Raw genomic sequence first — 12,013 nt, 5'->3', positions numbered from 1 at the left:
AGATGTTCAAGGTGAAAAATATGCTCTGGCCTGATAGTGTGAAGATCTAAGTGGACAACTAGTCATGTTATTTGGTATTCCATTCTATTATTTACTTATTTATCCATCATTTTTTGTTTCTGTGGTCCACATTGTGAACATATCATAGGATACAGAACAAGTCAGTCATGCAGATTTGTTGTGGTATCATCCTATGGTATTATGTAAATGGTACTATTACATTTTATATTAAGATATCTACCATTGTCACAGTCATCCTTATCCCATCACCATTGAACTTTAAAGAGAATGACAGGAGAAACTGCCATTCACCTGGTAGTTTAAGGTGGATCTCAGATTACAAGGAAGTTACCCACTCACTATGATTTTGTAAACCATACATCACGCACATGGGTATCAGACAGGTTATTTCACAAACCAGAACTGCAGTGAACTGCCATGAGCAGCATCTTTACACCCAATTCATTTGACATGCCAGTTTGGAATCTCAGCTGTGAAGTGTTCCTCTTCCATTTGCTTCGCCACTGGGTCCTAAGGTGTTGGGGAAAAGTACTGTGGAAAATGACATGGGAAAAGATGGGACATCACAGGACATACTTCATCAGCTTCATCTGTTGAGACCTGCCTGGCACATGAGACCCTCCAAGTAGCTACACTGCTTCCAGTGTAGCCCTCAGCTTCAGGCCTCAGCTTAATAAAAATAATAAAAAGTAGAGAGCCCAAAACTGAGCCCTGAAAAACTCCACACGTAATGATACCCCACTCTGATGATGGTGAGATACCTGCTTTCTGATTTCTATTCTTTGTGTAACAGTATTAGGTGTCTGACACAATCAAACCTTTTTGTTGGGTTGCAAAGTATTCCAGACATTTTCATTATTTTATTGATGGACTCCAAAACATTGACAGAAAATGCAAATGTTGCATCTTCTATTTATCACCCTCTCTGAAATCCAAATTGACTTTTTCTGATGATATTGTGGTCACTAACATGCTTAATACTTCTGGCACACATTAGTTCCTCCAAACCCTCAGAAAAACTAGAGGGCAGAGAGCTTGACTGATAATTAGCATGATCTCCCCTCTCTCTCTTTTTATACAGTGGTTGTACAACTTATTTAAAGCCTTTCAGGAACTATTCTTTGCGTAACTGATGCATCAAAAATGTGGAAAAGGATTTTACTTACATGGCTATACCAGTATCTTAATAATTATTAAATATGTTGCAAACTCCTGTAGAATTTTTACTTTTCACAGACTTAATGATTCTTTCAATTTCCTGTGTAGTGCCTGTTACCTCATTCTGTTGTACTGTGCTATATACACTGGCTTGCAGAAAATTACTGGCTTGATTTATGGAGCCTCATAACCCTATTTGTTCTGTTACTACTAAAAAGATTTTTTTGGAAACATCAGCACCTGCATTTGGACACAATGAGATTATCTACATTTTTTATTTATTTTTTTCTGTCTCTAAAACCTGCACTTTTCTGTTTCCTTCTATACGAAATTTCAGATAGTTTTTACTTTATTGTTTGAATTATCAATTCCTGCCTTCAAAAACATGATCTTTTATTTATATATAGTCTTGTTAAGAATTGTACTGTACAGTTTATAATGCATAATCTTGTTTGGATTATTTGATTTCTTGGCATTCTGCGTAAAGCTCCTCTCTTGTTCTACAAGAAATTTTGACACTCATAGTAATCCAAGGCCTACAACCTGATTTAAAAAGGTTTCCACTAAATTTTTAGGAAATATTTCTTCAAATACACTTGTAATCTCATTAACAACAAATATATTAAATATGGAATTAACATCAACAGTAGCACACACAGGAAACCAGACCACAAGCTGTAGCTGATGATTAAAGTGTTCCATGGTTCGTTTGATGATAATCCTCCAGATTTTTCACATGAAATTTACTTTTCTTTTACTTTTTATGATGAGAAACTATCCATCATGGTCAAAGAGGACATCTATAATATTTTTCACTGTTAAATTATTATATCCATCCTTGTGTATAAACATGTTGTCTACTGAAGTACTGGAATTGGCTGGTGCTCTAGTTTGAGAGTTTTACCACTGACACTAAGTTGTAATAGCACATCAGGTGTACAAGGTCTATTCTGTTTCTATTGTCTGTTAAGAAGTTCAAATGAAAGTAGCTCATTACAATGAATGAATTAGTTTTCCTAGACAGCAACGGAAAAGAGAAAAACAATGAAGTTCCAGCAGGAACACTGTAAATTGACACAACAACAACTGTTGCATTACATTCAATTACCTCTCTGCCACACACATCCAAGCACTGTTTAGCACAGTATTCACTTAAATCTAGAGATTTATATACTTCATTATTTCTATAAAGAAACTGCAACTCCACCTTTTCTCATACTAGATCTACAATAATGAGCAGCCAAATAGTAGGTTTCAATCCATAACATGTGGATTCTGTTTGTCAAACACTGTGCTAGTACATTATACATCTAGAATGAAATTAATTATTTCATAAACCGTATTTCAAATATTAATAAACACAAAACTTACTCAATCTCAAGTCTGTTATCGTATCAACAGCCATATCAATCTCAGCAGATTCCCAATCATTTTCACCTGCCAGCCCCAGCTTCTTGCCTAAATAGCGGCATATAGCAGTGGATTGATGCATCTTCTTTCCATCAATTTCAAGAAGGGGAAGCTTTCCATATGGTGTAGCTTCAAAATTGGAAACAATAATTCATCTTTTGCACATAAACAAAAGAGAAATCACATAAATGAAATTAATTGTACTGGTGAGTTCACTTTGAAATCCTTATATATAGAGATTTATTTCTCCAGTAATCAAATACAAAGATAAAAAGAAAACATGAATGATGAATTCTGATGCAGAATAGCTATTCATATTGCTGCTATAACTTGAATCCTTGAACACATGTGACACCTCAAAGTGAGACAACACAAGTTCTTGCAAAAATGAAAAACTTTTTCTGTCAACATTTTTTTCTAAATTTAGTCATAAAATAATTCTTAAGTCATCTCCCTGCTTCATAAAGTGTGTGGAGGTAGATAAAGTACACCTACAAGAAACAAAAAGGAAATAATAAAGAAACCGCCATTCCATATTGCCACCTGGAATGTCAGGACCATGTGCCTAAGAGACATCAATGATTCCCAAGAGGTTGATTTCATTTGTAAGACTGCAGTTATTGATAGAGAGCTCCACTGCTCGAATTAGGGCAATGTGTGACTACAGGAGATGCGGCTACCAGACATGGCCTCTATTAGAGAAGCTAATTATACATTCTTCTGGCAGGAGAAGTCACAAGATGAGCCCAGACTTCAAAGTGTAGGAACTGCAGTTAAAAACGGCCCTCCTGAACAGTATTGTGCTACAATCTGGTAGAACAGAGCAGATTCTTACTTTACAAGTATGCTCTTCAAGTGGAACCATCACCATCATTAATGTGTATGCTCCCACCTTATCATCCAGCATAGAAGAGAAGGATCTGTTTTACGATTTACTCAGTGACAGAATAACCGAAGTGCCTGGCTCAGAGTCACTATATATTCTAGGCGACTTTAATCCTCGAGTTGGGTCAGATAATGACATGTGGCTGACTTGTCTGGGTCATGACGGAGTGGGAAAAATAAATGATAATGGCCAGGGAGTGCTGGAAGTACGCTGCTTTCATGGCCTGTGTATCAAAAACACATATTTCCAACTTAAAGATCAACACAAGGTGACCTGGTGACATCCCCTCTCTCATTACTGGCACCAATTTGATCTTGTCTTAGCTTGGCGTTCAGATCTAAAAAAAATGTCCTACTGAAACAAAGCTATCATAGTGCTGACTGCAACACTGACCATGCTCTGGTGGCAAGCAGACTGAGGCTCACGCCTAAGAAATATCACCATGCTAAACAGAGAGGTCAACCGCAGATCAACACATATCATGTTCATAGCTTTCAATGAAAACAAGAATTTGCCAGTAGTTTTGAAAGTGCTTTATCAAGAAATGCACAAACAGAAATGAATATTGATAAAAAATGGGCACAACTTTCTGATTCTCTACAACTCACCAGTATTGGCCTATGGAATGAAAAAGAATAGATACAAGGACTAGCATGAGCAAAATTTGGAAGAGATGGAAACAGTCATTGAGGCAAAATGGGAAGCCCTGCTTTCTTATACAAGAAACCCAAATTGAAGAACTTTGGATGACTGGAGTGAAGCAAAGAACAGGGCGCAACAAACATCTAGGCGAAATTTATGTGCAGATATACAGAAAGCTGCCAAGTATGGGGACATTAAGGCAACGTACGATGGTATTAAGAAAGCGGTTGGTCCAACTGTCCAAAAAGCAGCCCCTCTGAAGACGAAGACAGGAGAAGTTATTACTGATGAAGGCAAGCACATGGAGTGCTGGGTTGAACACTACCTTGAGCTGTGTACAGCCGAAAATGAAGTAAGGAAGGATGGACTTGATGCCATCAAACAAATGCCAGTTATGGAAGAGCTCGATGCAATGCTCACTGTCTAAGAACTTGGCAGAGCGATAGACTGCCTAGCTAATGGAAAGGCCCCAAGTGAAGATGGGATCCCTGCAGAGATTATTAAGTATAACAACCCTGCCCTTCTACAGCACCTATATTCACTTCTCACAACCATCTGGGAAGAAGGCTGTGCCCACTAAGTATGCAAAATTCAAAGATTGTTACTTTGTATAAACAGAAAGAAGATAGAAGTGATTGCAACAATTACCAAGGCATTTCACTGTAGCTGGGAAGGCTTATGTACGAGTCATCCAAATGCAATTGCAATTCATAGCATCTAGAATTTACCAAGAATCCCAATGTGGCTTCAGACCTGGCCGATCAACCGTGGGTACGATTTTTTCTCTACAACTGCAAGAGAAGTGCTTTGAGCAGCAGAGACCACTGTATATTGATTTTGTTGACCTCGTCAAAGTATTTGGTTTAGTGAGCAGAACCGGGCTCTTCAAGTTGCTGCAGAAGATTAGTTGCCCACCTAAACTACTATAATAACTAACTGTCTCTTTCCATGAGAAAATGCAAGCAACAGTCTGTTTCAATGGCAAAACAACAGAATCATTCCCTGTAAATAGCGGTGTAAAGCAGGGGTGTGTGCTAGTTCCTACTCTGTTTGGCATTTTCTTTTCCCTTCTGCTGAGATTTGATTTTCGAGACTGTGAGGAGGGAGTGTATTTACAAACAAGGTCTGATGGAAATCTCTTCAATATTGTCTGTCTCAAGGCCAAGACCAAAGTCAATACAATTGTTATTCGGAAGTTGTTGTAAGCAGACGATGCAGCTCTGGTAGAAAAACTCAGAGGAAGAGCTGCAGTATAAGTTATCACATGCGTGTGGGAAGCTTGGTCTTACCATCATCAGCCTCCAAAAGACTAAAGATCATGGCACACAGCACCACCAACCTTCCATCCATCAGCACTGACAGCAATCCTCTGCAGGTAGTTGATGATTTTACCTACTTGGGATCTACAATATGTAGCAACTTGTCTGTGGACACTGAGATTACCAAAAGAATTGCAAAAGCATCGGCTGTAATGAGTAGATTGAAAAACAGAATATGGAAGAATGGACTACTCACATTAAAAACTAAATTGAAAGCAGATAATGCTTGGGTTATCAGCACCCTTTTGTATAGCTGTGAGACATGGAAAACTCTTGCTAAACACGAATCTCGACTGAACAGCTTCCATCTCCATTATCTCCGAAGGATCCTTCAGATCTCTTGGAAGGATAGAGTACCCAACACCAAAGTATAATGGCTCGCAAGCACAACCAGCATTCATGCACTCCTAAACCACCAATGTCTAAGGTGGCTGGGACATGTCAGGCTCGTGGATCCTGAGCGAATACTGAAAAAATACTGGTGACCGTGTCAAGTGGAAACATGCTGTGTGCAATGGGGTTGAGCTTGCAGAGAACGAATACATACAAGAAGACATCAGGAAGAGGGCAAGATGGAAGGAGAGGGTGGCCTCTGGTGGAAGTCCTTCACATTTCAAGTGCCCAAACTGCAGCAGAGACTGCCACTCTTGAGAGGGACTTTTCATCCATAGCAGATGTTGCAGAGTCTGAACCAACTATGCTACACCATCATCTGACTACACACACACAAACCACATCAAGGACGTTTTTACCAAATTTGTAACCTCATTTTTACCCTTCTGTGCTATTCCTTGTGCCCTCTGCCTTGAGCACAGCATCTGTTATATCTGTCTTATCATCCAATTGTGTCTTTTCCTACATCCTCTCCCCCCCCTCCCTCCCACCTGAGTTGCAGTGCCGGCACAATGCACAATATAGCTCTACAGGCTTATAAGAGAGTTTATAGACAGTTGTTCTTCCCATACACTATTTGCAACTGGAACAGAGAGGAAGATAATGGTACCAGAGGCACTCTCCACCACACAATACAAGGAGGCTTGTAAAGTACAGGTGCAGGTGTAGATGTATACTCTATATCTCTGAAGAAGGATTTGGCCAAAAGTTAGCAAAGTTCTCAGAGTTTTGTATGTGCCTATCAATGGCTCAGCATCTCAGTTATTCAATAATATTTGAAAGGGGATGATTCATGGACACAGCATGTAGTCATTTAACAATTTATTTCAATTTTACTGTACAATACTGAAAAATAAAGACTGGGCTAACGCTCTACAGCAACATTTATGGTGACCAATGATAACACATGGCTGTAACAATTTACATTTTATATTGCATCTTAAGTTATGTAGCTTATTATACTAAAAGAAATCAAACTTTAATCCAAGACACTTGAATACAAAGTCATTTAATACACTTGTCATGTCTGGCTGGTGGAAGAGGCTTCACTGGTATGTTTACTATTGTATCTTTTGTTGACAAATATTCCAATGTCAGAACACTACAGAAAAGTAATATTTTTAAAGTGAAACCTTATTTGAATGTGCTTGATTTTCATGTGAAAATATGAGTTGCACGACAGTTTTCCAGAATATTCATTGTTATTATAAGATGAAGTATGATAGTTTCTTCAGATTTGGTACTTTCATGAAAACTGGCAGTTAAATTACTTCCTTCACTGCTTCAATGAGACAGCTGTACTTGACTTCAGTCAGTGAAAGAGCAATAGATTTGTGCATACTGAGAACTATCATATCACCCATCAGGATATGAAGTTGTAGCCTGTATATAATTTTGCACTAGTACCAGAATTCCACAAACAGCATGATTTTCTACCTTGTGCCAGAATTTCCCCAATCCGCATCTGTAAAACTGGAGAAGTAGATGATTTTCTTCTCTATGGTTCCTCCAATACACATCAGGAGTCAGCCATTTGCCAAAGAGCATTATGATTAATGTTATTGTAGCTTGATAAGGCAATTGTGTAACTTGTTTTGGTTCAAAAACTGACAGAAATGTAGAATTGATATTAAACAAATTCTCTGAATTAATCATGAGTTTTGTGTTCTCAAGTGGCTGTTTATGTACGCAAATTACTTCCAATTACAGTAGTGTCCTTGTCAGCTTTCTTTCTTGTATGCTGAATTGGTGTACATTTTCTCAGACATAACAAATTTGCCATTATTTGTATTTTATTTTCAGGTTAATTGGCCTCTGTAGCTTGGCAGTACCTTCTGGTTCCTAGGACCTTTACACAAAAGCATGTGTATATCTCATTCCTGATTTCTATATTATTTATTATGTTACCTATGTACATGAATATGAAGACTGGCTGTTGTCTTTGATTGGCTATACAGACATGGGTCTGAGTTTTATAATTCCAATAATATTGATTTTAAAGTTGCATTTAACTTAAATTAACCATTGTTACATGCCTAATTGTGTACATAATTGACTTTTTAGATTTACAGTGTGTATACCCAGAATCCAATCACATTGGTCAACAAATATGGCTGCTCCATGACTGTTTCTTTGTCTATGTCTCCAATAAGAAATGCAGTGGTGATATCCAGTTAGAGATATGACAGTCAAACGTGTTTGATAGAGCCATACATAACTGAAATAAAAGTATAACATGTCTTATAGAAACACAAATAGCAGAAATGCCACAAGACAAATCCAGATATTTGGTAAATGACTTGAATTTCTCCAAAGTAAGCTCCATCACTACTGTATTTTTTCCAGAGTGGTTTTGTAGTCTATTTATTCATCTGTTGTCTCATTTATAGCCAGTGGCCTAATCTCAGTGTATATAACCTAAAAAAGTCTTGATAATTTTGGCACCCTTCATTCATAAATGGTGTTAGTATCTATTAAATTTGCAGTGAATTGCATGAATTTAAATACCATCCTGAGGGAAAAAAATCTCAAGTTAAATATGAGGCATCATCAACTTAGTAAGTCAAGATAAGCACATACAGATTACAGGTACCTGCTAAATGGTTTAGATAACTCAATACCTCACATGAGAGACAACAAGAGGAATTAAAGTACATACCATTTCACAATAACTATGCACTGAAATGAAAACAGTTTGTAAGCACACCCAGGATTAGAATGTGGTACTACAAGTCAAATGCAAATACTGATGATCCCTGAGCTGTCTATCATTTTATACTACAATCTTTCACTTAAAATGTGTTAATTTGCATCAATATTAAAGATTATTGTGAATTGTATTACTGGACACCTCCAGTGTGACATACCATGTTAGCTTCAGTAGAAACAAACAGAGAAGGAGAGAGAAAAAACAAAGAAAATAATATTATTAGATTAAATTAACTACTCTACTGTTAAATACAGTATGATTTTACTCATGTGTCTATGAAGGTGTTATAAACTCAGATTAGCTGCACAAGTAAATTACAAGAACTAGCAAGGTTCCCCTAAAATATAAATATACTTTGTCAGATCATACACAACATAACATTATGAATTCAATATTTTTGTTAGATGGTAATCTGCTTGATAAGTTCCCTGGTTCATGAGTTAGTTCTCTTTTCCTACATATACTACCGTTTGATACAAAATCACCTTTCAGCATACCAAATTTATTTAGATATCTTTGATTAAATTGCTTGTATTCAATTTCTACAACTATACTGATACAGAAAAGAAATGTTTTAAATGAAGTATACACTAATCCAGACACCATACTTACATGTTTTCACTGGTGGCCACTGCTCAAATTCATAACGAATATCCTCAAAGTCCATCTTCCCATAGGACAAAAGAAAACGTATTGGTTCACCAAGCCCCATAAGAGCGAAGTAAGTTAATTTACATTTTGGTGCCATCTGGAAGTAATTTATATTAAAAATTTAAAAATTGAAATATATGAGCACATTTAATATAAATAAAAATATATTATTTATTATTATTTACTTCTAGTGTGGCCACATCAATGGTTCTAATTCATATATCTCTGTCTACTACCTTCCTCACTGTTTTAATGAAAAAATAAATTCAAAGTACCACAAGCACTGACAAAATATGTAAAAACTACTGATATTTATTAGCTTCAGTGCCTTCCAGGATAAATGTTTCCAATGTTTAGAATATCTTTTTTAAAATTATTCAGACTGACACATTACTTACATTAATGGATAGTATACATTCTACAGAGTCAGCCAAAAAAATGTATACACTCTTTGTCAGGCTCTATTGAGATATCGATATTGTCGTTCAATCTGGGTTACGAGTGTGTTGTTGTATGGTCTTTGCCTCAACAGCAGTTCTTTCATCTCAGTTTTGAACAAACAAAGTGGCTGGAGCACACTTGACTTTCGAGCAATGAAAATGTATTGTAAAGTGGTTTTTCAAGTTTGATAATGCCATTGAAGTGCAATGTCAGTGGAGGTGGGAGTTTGAAGCAGAACCACCAACCTGCCTAACAATTAAACACATCACTGACAAGTTTGAATTGCATGGAACAATTTGTGATATTCACAAAGGAAGATCAGGAGGACAGCATACAGCTACAAGTCCTGCTTCGTTAGCTTTCGTGTTGGAAAAGTTTGTTAATTCTCCACAGAATTCTGCTACGTAATGTGCACATGAAGTGGGGGTTAACAGTACAACTGTACGAAGAATTCTGAAAGCTTCCAAGTGGAAAGTTTACATTCCACGATTACTGCGCGAGATTAATGATGACAATCCTGATCGCCGAATGCAGTTTTGTGAATGATCAGCAAATGGTAACTGATGACAAACAATTTGTGATGAAGGTAGTGTAGAGTGACGAGGAACAATTTAAACTTAATGGAACCATGAATTGGCGTAACATTGTGTACTGGGCACCGGAATATCCGCACATTTATGTGGATAAAGTGGTCAATCTATCAGGGGCTCATGTGTGGTGTGGACTATCATCTAGAGGCTTAGTACAACCATTTTTCTTTGATGCTATTGTCAGAGGAGAAATGTACCTGGATATGTTACGCACATCAATTTTGCCAGGTATACGTGCGCATGTGTGCTTTATGGAGCTGATCAAGAGGTCTTCGACCAACAGGATGCGGCACCATTGCACTACCACCTAGCTGTATGAGCTTTCCTGGATGACATTTTTCTGGGGCATAAAATTGGACAAAGAGTTCCCTTCATGGTTGCCACACCTAACACCTATGGACTTTTACTTGTGGGGAACTGTGAAAGATAATGTCTATCAATGTAAGTCATGCATGCTGGAGGAACATCGCCAGGCGATTACAGTTACATGTGCACCGATCTCCAGTGTAACATTGACTGACGTAGTTGTGGTGACTGCTCGACATTCTGTTATGTGTACCGCAATCAAGGGAGAATATTTTGAACTTTTAAAGTAGCCATGTGCTAAACTGAAGTTTGTACAACATGTGTGATCAATTATTAAATGTAAAATAAACACATAAGCAATATTTCTCATTCCTTAAAGTGTGTATACATTTTTCTGGAGGACACTGTACAATAACAATCTTTTCATACCTGTAGCTAAGTGAAAATATATTTCACTTATGTAAACTAGACACACTCCCTAAGAGGAACATGGTGACCATATTGTAAAAAAAAAAAAAAAAAAAAAAAAAAAAATCATCAGAAAGTCATTATCAGATTATTTTCACACCAAAACTTGCACTTTTGTCAAGTTACTGTACACATCCTTTTCAAGAGTTACATTCTGATCAAATTTTCTTCTTTCAGACCTGTTAATAATACGAGGGCGGTTCAGAAAGTAACCTCCGATTGGTCACAGTGCGGGTTGTGGGGGGAGTAGCGACGCCATCTGTGCGTTCACGCACTCAACAGGTCAGTCGGCATCAAGCCGTGGTCGAGTGAACGTCGTACCTGCGCTAGTTTAGTTTTTGTGGCAGTTTGAAATGTGTGCTGCAATAGAAAACTCCGCCAAATGTGAAGTGCGTGCTGTCATAAGGTTTTTTACAGCCAAAGGATATTCTGCAGCAGCTATTCATCGTGAGCTTTGTGCCGTGTACGGACCAAGAGTTATGAGTGAAGGAGTTGTCCGTGAATGGGTACGTTTATTTAAAAGTGGACGAGAAAACGTTCATGATGAAGAGAGGAGTGGTAGACCATCATTGGTGACTGACGAACTCGTTCAGACAGTTGATGCAAAAGTTCGTGAAAATCGACGTTTCTCAATGTCGGAGTTGTCTACTGGTTTTCCACAGATTTCTAAGACTCTCTTGTACGAGATAGTGACAGCAAGATTGGGTTACCGTAAGTTCTGTGCACGATGGGTGCCCAAAATTCTTACCGACCACCACAAAACTCAAAGAATGGCCTCTGCATTAGACTTTCTGTCACGTTATGAGGACAAAGGAGAACCATTGTTAAACAGAATCATGACTGGTGACGAAACCTGGATTAAGTATGTGAACCCTGAGACAAAAGAACAATCAAAGATGTGGGCACATTCAAATTCGCCTGCCAAACCAAGAAAAGCCTCGCAAGATTTTTCTGCCAGAAAACTGATGGCAACGGTGTTTTGGGATGCCAAAGGGGTGGTGTTGTTTGAATTCATGGA

The 12,013-nt window shown here is 37.7% G+C and overlaps 1 protein-coding gene across 2 annotated transcripts in view; it reads right to left on the bottom strand.

Moving 5' to 3' along the window:
* Nucleotides 1-12,013, bottom strand: part of LOC124595841 (glutathione S-transferase-like) — a 76,009-nt gene that overhangs the window by 16,661 nt on the left and 47,335 nt on the right. For both annotated transcript variants that reach the window (XM_047134740.1, XM_047134741.1), the window contains exons 2-3: nucleotides 9,152-9,287; nucleotides 2,551-2,718 (exon numbers count right to left, since the gene is read on the bottom strand). In XM_047134740.1, coding sequence (XP_046990696.1) covers nucleotides 2,551-2,718; nucleotides 9,152-9,287 — 304 coding nt within the window. The remainder of the gene's footprint in view (nucleotides 1-2,550; nucleotides 2,719-9,151; nucleotides 9,288-12,013) is intronic.

The sequence above is a fragment of the Schistocerca americana genome, chromosome 2 (assembly GCF_021461395.2).
Source record: "Schistocerca americana isolate TAMUIC-IGC-003095 chromosome 2, iqSchAmer2.1, whole genome shotgun sequence".
NCBI classification, from domain to species: Eukaryota; Metazoa; Arthropoda; class Insecta; order Orthoptera; family Acrididae; genus Schistocerca; species Schistocerca americana.
The sequence above is the reverse complement of the archived record's forward strand: the minus strand, read 5'-3'. Positions and strand labels throughout refer to the sequence as shown.